Raw genomic sequence first — 12,018 nt, 5'->3', positions numbered from 1 at the left:
TACAGATACAGATTAACATATGATTTGATCCATCTTTGCTAGTTTTGTAGCAACTCATATTTCTTTTCTCAAACATGAGAACCTAGTTATTTTTGTCAAACAGTTCTTCAGGCGTTCTAGTACAACAAGATTTAGGATGCCTTGACTTGGAGACCCAGAAGCATCTTCGGTCTTGAGAATTGCAGCAGAGTCGGGTACCTCTCCTCCATCGTCGCAGGATGCTGGTTTGATAACAACCTATATAGATACGGAATGAGCTATATGCCCACCTTCTTATATTGGAGCAGAACCATGCGGTGTCTCGGAGATGCTTTCATGGCATGGAACCTTCTCTGGTTAGTTCTTGATGAAATCGATTCACCCATGGCGCGGCCCTTTACTTGGGGGAGAATTTAAGTGATGTAAAACAATTTTTCAAAACTGCAACCAAATTGTGTAGCACTCCGTCCATTCTAAAGTAAATGAAGTTCTAGCTTTGTCCGAAGTGAAACTTGTTTAATATTAGCCATATCTCTAGAAAAACATGTTGAGATCTACAACATCAGATATATGAAGTTATACTGAAGAACTTAAAGAAACTACACTTTCCTCTCAGATATGGCACAGTACCAGCCAGGAATAGGATTTGCTGGCCAATATTGGGCGCACCCATCGGCATCATATGTATGCGGCACTGAAATTCTATTCAACGCCTGACGCACTGATAGGCACCTAAACGTCTCGCGCGCATGGTCTACGGGCCATGGCCCAATCTCACTTTCTTCACTGGCCTCGCTTGATCATCTGGCTTGTCGCCTACTAAAACACCAGAAGCTACTGGTTCAGGGAAAATCCGTTTTTTTCAGTCTTTTTATAGATACAAAAATCATACATTCAAAAAAAATTCATGAATTTGAAAATTATTCATGGATTTATAAAGGTTCACGAATTTGAAAAAACTTCATGTTTTTCAAAATAAATTTGAATCTGAAAAAAATGTTCACAAAATATTTATGGTAATTTCACAAAATAATCAATTAAAAAGGTTCATGAATTCAAAATCATGAATTTTTTAAACCGTAATTGTTTAAGAAACAAAAAGTATAGTAATGGAACGAAAAAAGAAAATCAAACAAACCGAGTATTAACTGGCAAGTAAGCAAAAACTAGTAAAATGTCTGTGCTATGCTAGGGGATCACAAAAATTGGAGATCAGGTGAAACATTGTTTATATAGTGAGGAGGAGTCTACGTTGCTACGACACCGTAAAAAAATGTACAAGACATTGATCAAATGATGTTATATTGTTGATAGGTATACAACGAGCACAATCAAACATAATGTTTCCAAATGATCAATCTGTTGGTCCAAGCTAAACAATGACCATACAGAAGAGTGTAAATCAATTAGATGAACATGCGTGACTCGTCCTAATTCTGTAGGGTGTGCCTGAGTTTTTTCTCGCATTTATATGCCAGGACATAGGAGTACATGATGTATTGTTGCTACATTTGCCAAACAAAAGCATGTGAAAGCTAGCTGCATGCATACACTTATTAGCATTTTAAATGGTGCATAGCAGTACTGACCTAAAATGAAATGCTTCTAACCCCTAGCAGAGCAGCGTAACAACCAAAAGGAAATCCTTCTAATGCTTAGTATCAAAATAAACCGAGGAATAAGCAAAGGGTTATCATGTCCGATCTGCATCTTTGGAAAGCCTTCACCTACTTCCCCCGAGGAGAGAATCCAAGGAATCAAGCAAAATCCATATGTTTGATGCAATACTTCCTCCTCAACACCGAAATGTCATCGATGTTGGGTAGAGGAGGAGAGGATGACGGCGAGCTAAAGAAGGCATCTGAGCGGCCCGCCATCCTTTATGTATATGCACGACGAGAAGAACGAGAAGAAGACAAAAGACCGATCTACGAGAATAACGACATCTCCTAGACCGATCTACGTGATCCCAGGTACGTACCTACAGGGCCCTAGAACGAAAAGAAGACAAAAGTCAACTTCGTTGCGAATAACATCTGCAAATAACATCAATTAACTAAAGTCATCCAACGATCTCGTGCACAAATAGTTAGGATTGCAAGGTCATGCTTCATCCCATTGCCTTAAAAAGTTAATCACACATTAGGATCATATCACAAGGAAAAAATATTTTAGACGACATAAAGATACATATGATTGATTGACAAATAGTCATACAATGTTGCTGATTACTATGCACCAATTACAGGTATGGCTATTTAGGGGAAGAATGTCGGCAGTGATGAAGGAAGTGATAGTGATGGAGATAAGATGGGAAATGACAGAGGCTAGGGTTTGTGAATGGCTTTTGGTGGTGTTTCATTGCTTGCTACATTAAAATCTAAAAAAAGTTACTAAAAATTGCACGAAAATAAAATATGCCTTTTTTGCAACAAACATTAATGTGTTTTTACATGCGTGCAAAATTTACCGACATTTGTGGAGGTCGGGGCAAAAAAGGAAAAATCGGTGCTTCAAAAAGATTGTTTTTGGAGCATCATTTTTTCTCCAGACACCATAAATGTCATTTTATCGCAAAAGTTTGCACACATATAAAATACACATCAATGTATGTTTCTTTAAAAAAAAAAGTAGCGAAAGGATGCATGTTAGCTCGTGCTCAGAAAAGAACTTTCGAGCGCCTTTGATCACGAGTAACATGTCCCCAAAAGTCAAAAGACAGAAGTGATCCCTGCATCAGTAAATCGTGACAGGACATCCGCAGATTTCTTATTCAAGTTAGCAGACATGATTTGGCCAGCGGACTCTCTCAGTAGAAGGATCGCGTACGAGATGCTGTGACCCATTCCAAAGCTAAGAAAGTGTGATGAACTGATCTTCGGCACAAAGAAATGGATCATCCACTAGCTAATCCCCGGAAGAAAAACATGCCGTCTCCGTCCCAGAACGATATGTCTGCGTAGTCGTGCAGTGCTTCAAATCAAACCAAATTGAATCTTGGTATCTCCTTCTTTGGAGTAGCTAGCTAGGAAAGCAAGCATACTTAAAAGTGAAGGCATGGAAGCGTATCTCTAGGTAAGGACGCGTGCATGTTATATAGATCAATAGGATTACAATTGGCGGCAGGTTAGTTAGTACTAGCACACACATACCCAAAAAAACTTTTGCCCCGTTTTATAAATAAAGGAAACCACCACAGCCACAAGGTACATAAAGATTCACACCCACACACAAGCAAAGTAGTAGCAAGACATAAAGTACGAGGTTCTGCCGAAGACATAACTCAACAAGCCCATAAAAAAAGAAAAGAAGAGACAAAGCAGACAGCTTAACTAGCACACACATAAACACACGCACACACATCACGTAGGTACATACTGAGATAAGGATCACCTAAGCCAAGCTATACAAAGATAAGGATCGCCTTTGACAACCTGCCTTGTACAATACATGAACATACGCACACACACACATCACGTAAAAGTTACATATATGTCACGTACACATATACAAGCTTATCGTTTAATAGGATGGACCTGTCGATCGCCTATAAATACATCTCCAGTTTGTTCCTCTTCCATATCTCATCCCCTCTCGCTTAATAGTCTGTCTCATCTTGGATTTGTATCCATGGCAGGAAAGATGGCGAAGAACGTGGACAAGCCGCTCTTCACCGCGACGTTCAACATCCAGAGCAGCTCTGCCGACTACGTCACCTTCATCACCGGCATCCGCAACAAGCTCCGCAACCCGGGGCAGTCCTCCCACAACCGCCCCGTGCTGCCACCGATCGAGCCCAACGTCCCGCCGAGCAGGTGGTTCCACATCGTGCTCAAGACATCGCCGGCCAACACAGGGCTCACACTCGCCACCCGCGCCGACAACCTCTACTGGGAGGGCTTCAAGAGCAGCGACGGCACTTGGTGGGAGCTCACCCCAGGCCTTATCCCCGGTGCCACCTATGTCGGGTTCGGCGGCACCTACCGCGACCTTCTCGGCGACACCGACAAGCTGACCAACGTTGCCCTTGGCCGGCAGCAGATGGCCGACGCGGTGACTGCGCTCTACGGGCGCACCAAGGCCGACAAGACCTCCGGCCCGAAGCAGCAGCAGGCGAGGGAGGCGGTGACGACGCTGCTCCTCATGGTGCACGAGGCCACGCGGTTCCAGACCGTGTCGGGGTTCGTGGCTGGCCTGCTGCACCCCAAGACGGTGGAGAAGAAGAGCGGGAAGATCTCCAACGAGCAAAAGGCCCAGGTGAACGGGTGGCAGGACCTGTCCGAAGCGCTGTTGAAGACGGATGCGAAGCCCCCGGCGGGAAAGCCGCCAGCAAAGTTCACGCCGATCGAGAAGATGGGTGTGAGGACGGCAGAGCAGGCGGCCGCCACCCTGGGGATCCTGCTGTTCGTCCAGGTGCCTGGTGGGATGACAGTGGCTCAGGCGCTGGAGCTGTTTCATAAGAGTGGGGGGAAATAGGTAGTTGTGCAGGTATATCTGCATGGGTATCGTATAAGTCAAATAAACATGTCACAGAGTGACTAAATGATATAAATAAATAAACATGTCACAGAGTGAGTGAATGATATAAATAAATAAACATGTCGAGTTCATGTTGAGTCCAACCATAAAATTGTCATCCAACATATGTCTCGCATATGCAAATGCGCGATTTGGCTAGTATAATCTCACACTTACACGCATGGATATATTGCGCCATTTCAATATTTTATTTATCGGTTTTATGTTTATACACAGTTGATATTCATTGGATAGGTGGATTTCCTGGGAAAGAAGGTGCAAAGCTTCGAGGCCCAACGGAGCTGAAATGACTCAGTATAGCAATCCCGTCGAGACTAGGCCAGTACCTCGCCGGAGATAGGGGCGACGAGGTTGACTATAGTGCCAGTGGTGCCTGTGAGGGTTCACATGTTTGGGATGTGTGTGTGTTTTTTACAATCGACATGTTTGGAGGTGTTAAGGGCATCTCCAACCGCGACCCGCAAATTTACTCTCGCATCCGTCCGCGAACAGGGGGGCCAGTCCAAGATCAAGGATGCGGGAGGCGGCCATCCAACGCTGTCCGCATACATTTCAACCCGCATTTGAACTAACCTGACAAAATTCATGAAAACCGGCTCCAGGATGGACAATGCCATTGTAAAGGCTAGCGGGGTGCGTCGGTGTTGGTTGCGGACATCCGGCAATGCCTCTGTGACGATAAGAGACGTATAGCGGCGGCGGCGGAGCTGGAGGGTGCAAATACAAAGCAAGGGGGAGAAGGGGCGGAGTGGAAGGAAACGAGACTAAAACGGGGGACTGGGTGGGCCGGGGGTGTTGGAGTCCTACGTGGCTGCTGTCTGGTTTGAACAATTTTTTATTAAATTTAAAAAATATCTGAATTTCAAGAAATGATGACGAATTTGAAAAATGTTTCCGGATTTTAAAAACTGTTCCTGAATTTGAAAATAAAAATTATCACAAGTTTGAAAAAAAATGTTTCCTCATTTTTTAAAGTGTTCCTGAATTTTATAGATATTCATGTATTTAAAAAATGTCCCTCCATTTCAAGAAATATTCACAAAATTAATAATATGCGGCACAATTATTTCCTTTTTGGTTTTACATTTTTATACGAAATTGTAAAAATCATAAAAAAGAAATCAACAAAAGCAAAAAGGAAAGAAAAGCAAATGGGAAAAACTTATAGATAAAACACAAAAGGAAAAAATAAAAGTAAAACAGTCTAGGAAGGTTCTGGTACTTTTCTATAAACGGGGGGAACACACTAAAAACCCCGAACTGGCCTGGCACAATATACTGCCTACAATTGCGCGAGGGTGTGCGTTTGCTTGCTAACTGTTGACCTATGATGGGATTCTGAATTATCATCTTTATCCTGCCTCTAGTGAGATTTTTTTTTCTTGAGAATTCTCGCTCAACTTTATTGATTTTTTTAGTCACGCCCAACTTTATTGATGAATCAAAATGTTCTAGTGAGATGGAAGAACAACTTGTCACAATGGAGTTCATAGTGGGCCGGCAGTCGGGAAGTATTGGTCTGCTTCATTCATTCCTTTTGTTCATTTGGTTTCAGCATTTTTTTACTTTCATTTTTTTGCTTACTTATTTATTTATTTTTTAAACTACTTCAATTATTTAAAAAATCTTCACGCATTAAATTTATGTGATGTAAAGCAGTTTTTCACATAACTTGTATTTTTTTTTAATATTTTTAAAAAATGTTCATCACATTTAAAGAACATTCACATGTTTCAAAAATATGATCAACCATTTTATTATATCTTGATAAAATGTAAAACATTGTTCATGAATTTGGAATAATATTTCGTACCAGTGAAAAAAGAACTCATTATGCTTACAAGATGTTTTATTTTCTCTTAAATATTCATTGTGTTAAAAAAATGTTCTCCTTGTATTTAAAGATAAAATGGGCATTTGGCAAATGTTCCTCTTATATTCATAAAAAAATAAACGTGTATTTGAAAAATATTCAACAAGTATATAAAAAAAGTCATAATTGCATAAAAATATATTCGATGTGCATTTGACAAATTTACAATATGTATTAAGATAAAATGTTCAACATGTATTTGATATATGTTCAAAGTATATCAAAAAAGTAGACAGAGTGTATATGAAAAACGTTCAACATAGATTAAATAGAGTTAACATATGTTTGCAAAATAAGGAACAAAGAAACAAAAAACCAAATAATGCCAATGAAAACTGATACAAGAACACATGGAAACAAAGAAGAAGAAAAACTGCACAGACGAAAATATTCTAAAGTTTGGAACGAAAATATCTCTAAATAGGCTTTCGCCTAGCTTTTATAAATAAAGCAACCACCATGTCCATACAACAAGTTCAAATACCACACTGAAAATAAATAAGTCCACTGAGACAACAACGCAAACATGCCGAGAAAAAGCATAAAAGAAAGATGGAACAAAAAGCCACCAAGTGGGTGGAAGCTCAGGCGATCAGTGGCGAGGCAAGACGGCGCGCTGTAGCAATCAAGGCGTCCACCATGAGTTCAAGCCGGTTGCGATCCCGCTGCCTAGAGAGTGGGTGCAGTGTGGCATAAGTGCAAGGATATTTTAAGATAGAGTCAGAGGCCCGTCTAAGAAAAACCCGCTCATCACCATCTTTCATATCCACACTTACTGTAAAATCCAAAAACAAATTTATAGTTGCATCTGTAAAATAAATCCAGCTATTTTAGACATCCATTTTCATTTCAACTTGAATGCGGATACTGAATCGTCATATACTTTTCGCTCAAATATGAACGTACAATATTTTGGATTATCCAGATATTCAGCGGCCCCGGTCAAATAGCGTCAAGGTTGCGTCCTCGCCCATGACTACGAGATGCGAGTCACACGGACCTGCATGCCGGATCCGCTGTAGAGCTGGCCGCCTAGGAGAGGATTGTCTCGTTCCGTAGTGGTGCAGACATAGAAAGCCGCTCTCGAGGAGTTCGGTCACGACGAATAAGCGTCTGGTCTCTTCTATGGAGCCGATGAACCTGGCCAGCGGGATGCTCTTAACTTTACCCATTCCGGGCATGCGGAAGAAAGTACGCATCACAACCGCCCCACCGACAACGATGGAAACGTGCGCATCGTTCGTGTAAGCATGGGGGACGGAATCCTCGGCGCCGATAGTTGACCTTGCTACCACGGCCAAGGACAGCTGGCGGCGCTTGGCCTTGCTCGTTACACGCCAGTGTGTAGGACTAAGATCCATCCACCTGGCGCCCTCCAAGTCCGCCCGCTGCAAAAATCAACAACGGCTGAGCAACCTCAACAAGCGGCTTGAGACATTATTCCGTCAGCAACCTCTCCGTTGTCCAACCGCAAGCCCTTATCGACTCGCGGAGTTATCTAGGTTATTACAAATTTCTCTAGACAAAAGCATTGGGTGTTTAATGACTACACCTCATATATCCCCAAGAAAATGCTTCTCATTACCATACTAATCCTTACTATCATCGGTTTTTAGAATAGCATTCCATATATTCTCGCTTCTTACCTTCTACTGGATTGATCTACGGGCTCTCAGGTACCTGCGGGGCCTTAGAATCACACATAAAAAAACGTCAATTAAGTAAAGTTAAAATAACGTCACACATAAAAGTAACGTCAATTAAGTGAAGTCATCCAACGATTATCGTGGCCAAATACGTATTGTTGCAACTTGCAAGGCCATTCCTCAGCCCATTGCCTTCAAAGAATTAATCACACATTGCGATCGGATCATAGGGTGCACCGATTACAAATATGGATAACTCAGGGAAGAATGTCTATAGTTGTGATGGAGATGATGGTAATGGAGATCAGATGGAAAATGATAGTGGCTAGGGTTTGTGAATGGCTCCTGGTGGTGCTTCATCGCTTTGCTACAGTTGAATCTAAAAAGATAGTAAAAAATCTCAAGAAAATTAAATCTGATTTCTTTTGCAACAAACTTAATGTGTTTTCGCATGCGTACAAATTTTTCCAATGGAATGCCATTTGTGGAGGTCTGGGCAAAAAATGCAAAATTGTTGCTTGAAAAAGATTGTCTTTGGAAGCATTTTGGAGCATCAGTTTTTTCGCAGACAACCCTGAATGTCATTCCATCGCAAAAGTTTGCACGCATGTAAAACACAAATCATTGTTTGTTGTGATTTTTTTGATGCCTTTTCTTGAATTTTTCAAGTATTTTCTTTTAAAATTTTAATGTAGCAAAGAATGTATACGAGCTCGTGCTCAAGTTAGCACTCTGAAGCGCCTTTGATCATGTGTAACATGCACTCAGAAGTCAAAAGACAGAACTGATCCCTGCATCAGTAAATTACGACATGACAGCTCCAGATTTCTTATTATTCAAGTTAGCAGCCATGGCAACTGAAAAAGAAAGAGTTAGCAGCCATGGTGTGGCCTAATCATCGTGTTCGAGATGCTGCGACCCGTCCCAAAGCTTAGAAAGTGTGCGGAACTGATCTTCGGCATAAAGAAAGGGATCACCCAGAAGAAAAACATGCCGTCTCCTTCTTTGGACTAGATAGCTAGGAAAGCAAGCATATGTAAAAGTGAAGGCATGGAAGCGTATACCTCTATGTAAGGACGCATGCATCTTATATATAGATCAATAGGATTACAATTGGCGGCAGGTTAGTTAGTACTAGCATACACATACCCAAAAAGACTTTTGCTCCGTTTTATAAATAAAGAAAACCACCACAGCCACAAGGTACATAAAGATTCACACCCACACACAAGCAAAGTAGTAGCAAGACATAAAGTACGAGGTTCTGCCGAGGACACAACTCAATAAGCCCATAAAAAGAGAAAAGAAGAGACAAAGCAGACAGCTTAACTAGCACACACATAAACACACGCACACACATCACGTACAAGGTACATACTGAGATAAGGATCACCTAAGCCAAGCTATACAAAGATAAGGATCGCCTCTGACAACCTGCCTTGTACAACACATGAACACACGCACACACATCACGTAAAAGTTACATTTATGGCACGTACACAATATACAAGCCTATCGTTTAACATGATGGACCTGTCGATCGCCTATAAATAAATCTCCAGTTCGTTCATCCTCTTCCATATCTCACCCCCTCTCGCTTAATAGCCAGTCTCATCTTAGCTTCATATCCATGGCAGCAAAGATGGCAAAGAACGTGGACAGGCCGCTCTTCACCGCGATGTTCAATGTCCAGAGCAGCTCCGCCGACTACGTCATCTTCATCACTGGCATCCACAACAAGCTCGGCAACCCCGGCCACTTCTCCCACAACCGCCCCGTGCTGCCGCTGATCGAGCCCAAGGTCCCGCCGAGCCGGTGGTTCCACATCGTGCTCAAGACATCGCCGGCCAGCACCGGGCTCACGCTCGCCACCCGCGCCGACAACCTCTACTGGGAGGGCTTCAAGAGCAGCGATGGAACCTGGTGGGAGCTCACCCCCGGCCTCATCCCCGGCGCCACCTATGCAGGGCCGGCCCTGAGGGGGGAGGGGGGGGGGGGGGGGGGGGGGGGGGGGGGGGGGGGGGGGCTGCCCCGGGCCCCCGAGGTGGAGGGCCCCCCAAATTTGTATTTTACATTAGGCCTACGACTGCACTAAAAATGTTCATCTGTGCTGGCCCATCACCCAAGTGGTAGCAGCTATTGTAGTTGGAAAGTCTATTTTTTTCGAAAAATTGTAGATGGAAAGTCTGATACATCGGCGTAACTCACGCATTGACTCGCGGGATCCATGACCAAACACGTGCATCGCCATCACGGACGCAGCAGGCGCCGGTTTTTCGTCTCACGCCTAGACTGTGGCAGATGAACAAGGAGAGGTTTCTCAAGGAAGAGGCCTGGATCTCAAGGGATGTGGTCCACGCCGGAAATCAGCGGCGGATCGGTGCTGCTATGTGTCGTCTATAGAGGCGAGTTTGGCTGGACGACATCTTCCACTATTTGCACAATTAATCATTCTGATTCTATGGTTTAATACTGATGTTCACATGGTTCTATAGATCTCAATTCTCAAGCGAAGAAAGTGGTTCTGGATGCAGCTCATGGCGGTTAATCTATAGATGAACTGAGCAATGACGGCACAATTGGGTAATTAACTCCTGATTTTTTTTGCGGGGAACTCCTGATTTAATCATTTGCATAACAAGGCGGGAGTACTTTTGCACTATCGTGGCACCGTAGATTTGATTTTGAAGATATAAAGGTATCTACGTTTTGAAGTTATGAAGAAATATTTTCCACATCAGTCATATGGATTTACTCATCTATCTAATTTTTCATATGTACTCTTATTTGTCGTAACAGTCTTACCATTGTCACTACGAGAATTCAAAATTTGAATTCAACAATGCATTTAGGATGCAAATTGTTTTACCACTATTCTAGGAGTTTTCTGTCCCTTTTGGCACCTAAAATAATATACTCCTATAGATGTAGTTTAAACATATGCCTTTGCATCACGCTCTGTTGTATATTTCTCCATAGACCGTAATTTTGATGTTTATGTTGAGGGCCCCTAGGTTTTAGTTTCGCCCCGGGACCCCGAAATCTCAGGACCGGCCCTGCACCTATGTCGGGTTCGGCGGCACCTACCGCGACCTCCTCGGCGACACCGACAAGCTGACCAACGTCGCTCTCGACCGGCAGCAGATGGCCGACGCAGTGACCGTGCTCCACGGGCGCACCAAGGCTGACAAGACCTCCGGCCCGAAGCAGCAGCATGCGAGGGAGGCGGTGACGACGCTGCTCCTCATGGTACACGAGGCCACGCGGTTCCAGACCGTGTCGGGGTTCGTGGCCGGCCTGCTGCACCCCAAGGCGGTAGAGAAGAAGAGCGGGAAGATCTCCAATGAGCTAAAGGCCCAGGTGAACGGGTGGCAGGACCTGTCCGAAGCGCTGCTGAAGACGGACGCGAAGCCCCTGCCGGGGAAGTCGCCAGCGAAGTTCACGCTGATCGAGAAGATGGGCGTGAGGACGGCGGAGCAGGCGGCCGCCACGTTGGGGATCCTGCTGTTCGTCCAGGTGCCGGGTGGGATGACGGCGGCCCGGGCGTTGGAGCTGTTTCATGCGAGTGGGGGGAAATAGATAGTTATGCAGGTATATCTGCATGAGTATTGTATAAGTCGAATAAACATGTCACGGAGTGACTGAATGATATAAATAAATAAACATGTCACAGAGTGACTGAATGATATAAATAAATAAACATGTGGAGTTTATGTTGTGTCCAACCATTAAATCGCTATCCAACATATGTTTTGCATATGCACATATATGAGAAGCGCCAGTAAAATCAACATATATAAGTTTTTTTACCAGTAAAATCTCACACTTATATACATGGATATACTGCACCATTTCAAGATTTTGTCTACCTATTTTATGTTTATAGACTATTGCTATTTATTGGGCAACTTGAAAAATTCCGATCGATCGATTTCCTAGGAGAGAAGGGGCAGAACTCCGAGACCGAGACGGAACCGACAC

At 43.4% G+C, this 12,018-nt stretch overlaps 2 protein-coding genes across 2 annotated transcripts; both read left to right on the top strand.

Moving 5' to 3' along the window:
* The first annotated feature begins 3,547 nt into the window (after positions 1-3,547).
* LOC125506263 (protein synthesis inhibitor II-like) lies at positions 3,548-4,589 on the top strand. The gene has a single exon (XM_048671116.1). The coding sequence runs from the start codon at positions 3,610-3,612 to the stop codon at positions 4,453-4,455; it is 846 nt and encodes a 281-aa protein (XP_048527073.1). The 5' UTR covers positions 3,548-3,609; the 3' UTR covers positions 4,456-4,589.
* A 5,007-nt stretch (positions 4,590-9,596) lies between these two features.
* LOC125506262 (protein synthesis inhibitor II-like) lies at positions 9,597-11,751 on the top strand. The gene is made up of 2 exons (XM_048671114.1): positions 9,597-9,993; positions 11,097-11,751. Exons 1-2 carry the CDS (start codon positions 9,668-9,670, stop codon positions 11,614-11,616), a joined length of 846 nt encoding a protein of 281 aa, XP_048527071.1. The 5' UTR covers positions 9,597-9,667; the 3' UTR covers positions 11,617-11,751.
* The last annotated feature ends 267 nt before the right edge of the window (positions 11,752-12,018 follow it).

This window comes from Triticum urartu, chromosome 5 (assembly GCF_003073215.2).
Source record: "Triticum urartu cultivar G1812 chromosome 5, Tu2.1, whole genome shotgun sequence".
NCBI lineage: Eukaryota > Viridiplantae > Streptophyta > Magnoliopsida > Poales > Poaceae > Triticum > Triticum urartu.
Note: the sequence above shows the minus strand (reverse complement) of the source record. Positions and strands in the feature narration are given on the sequence as shown.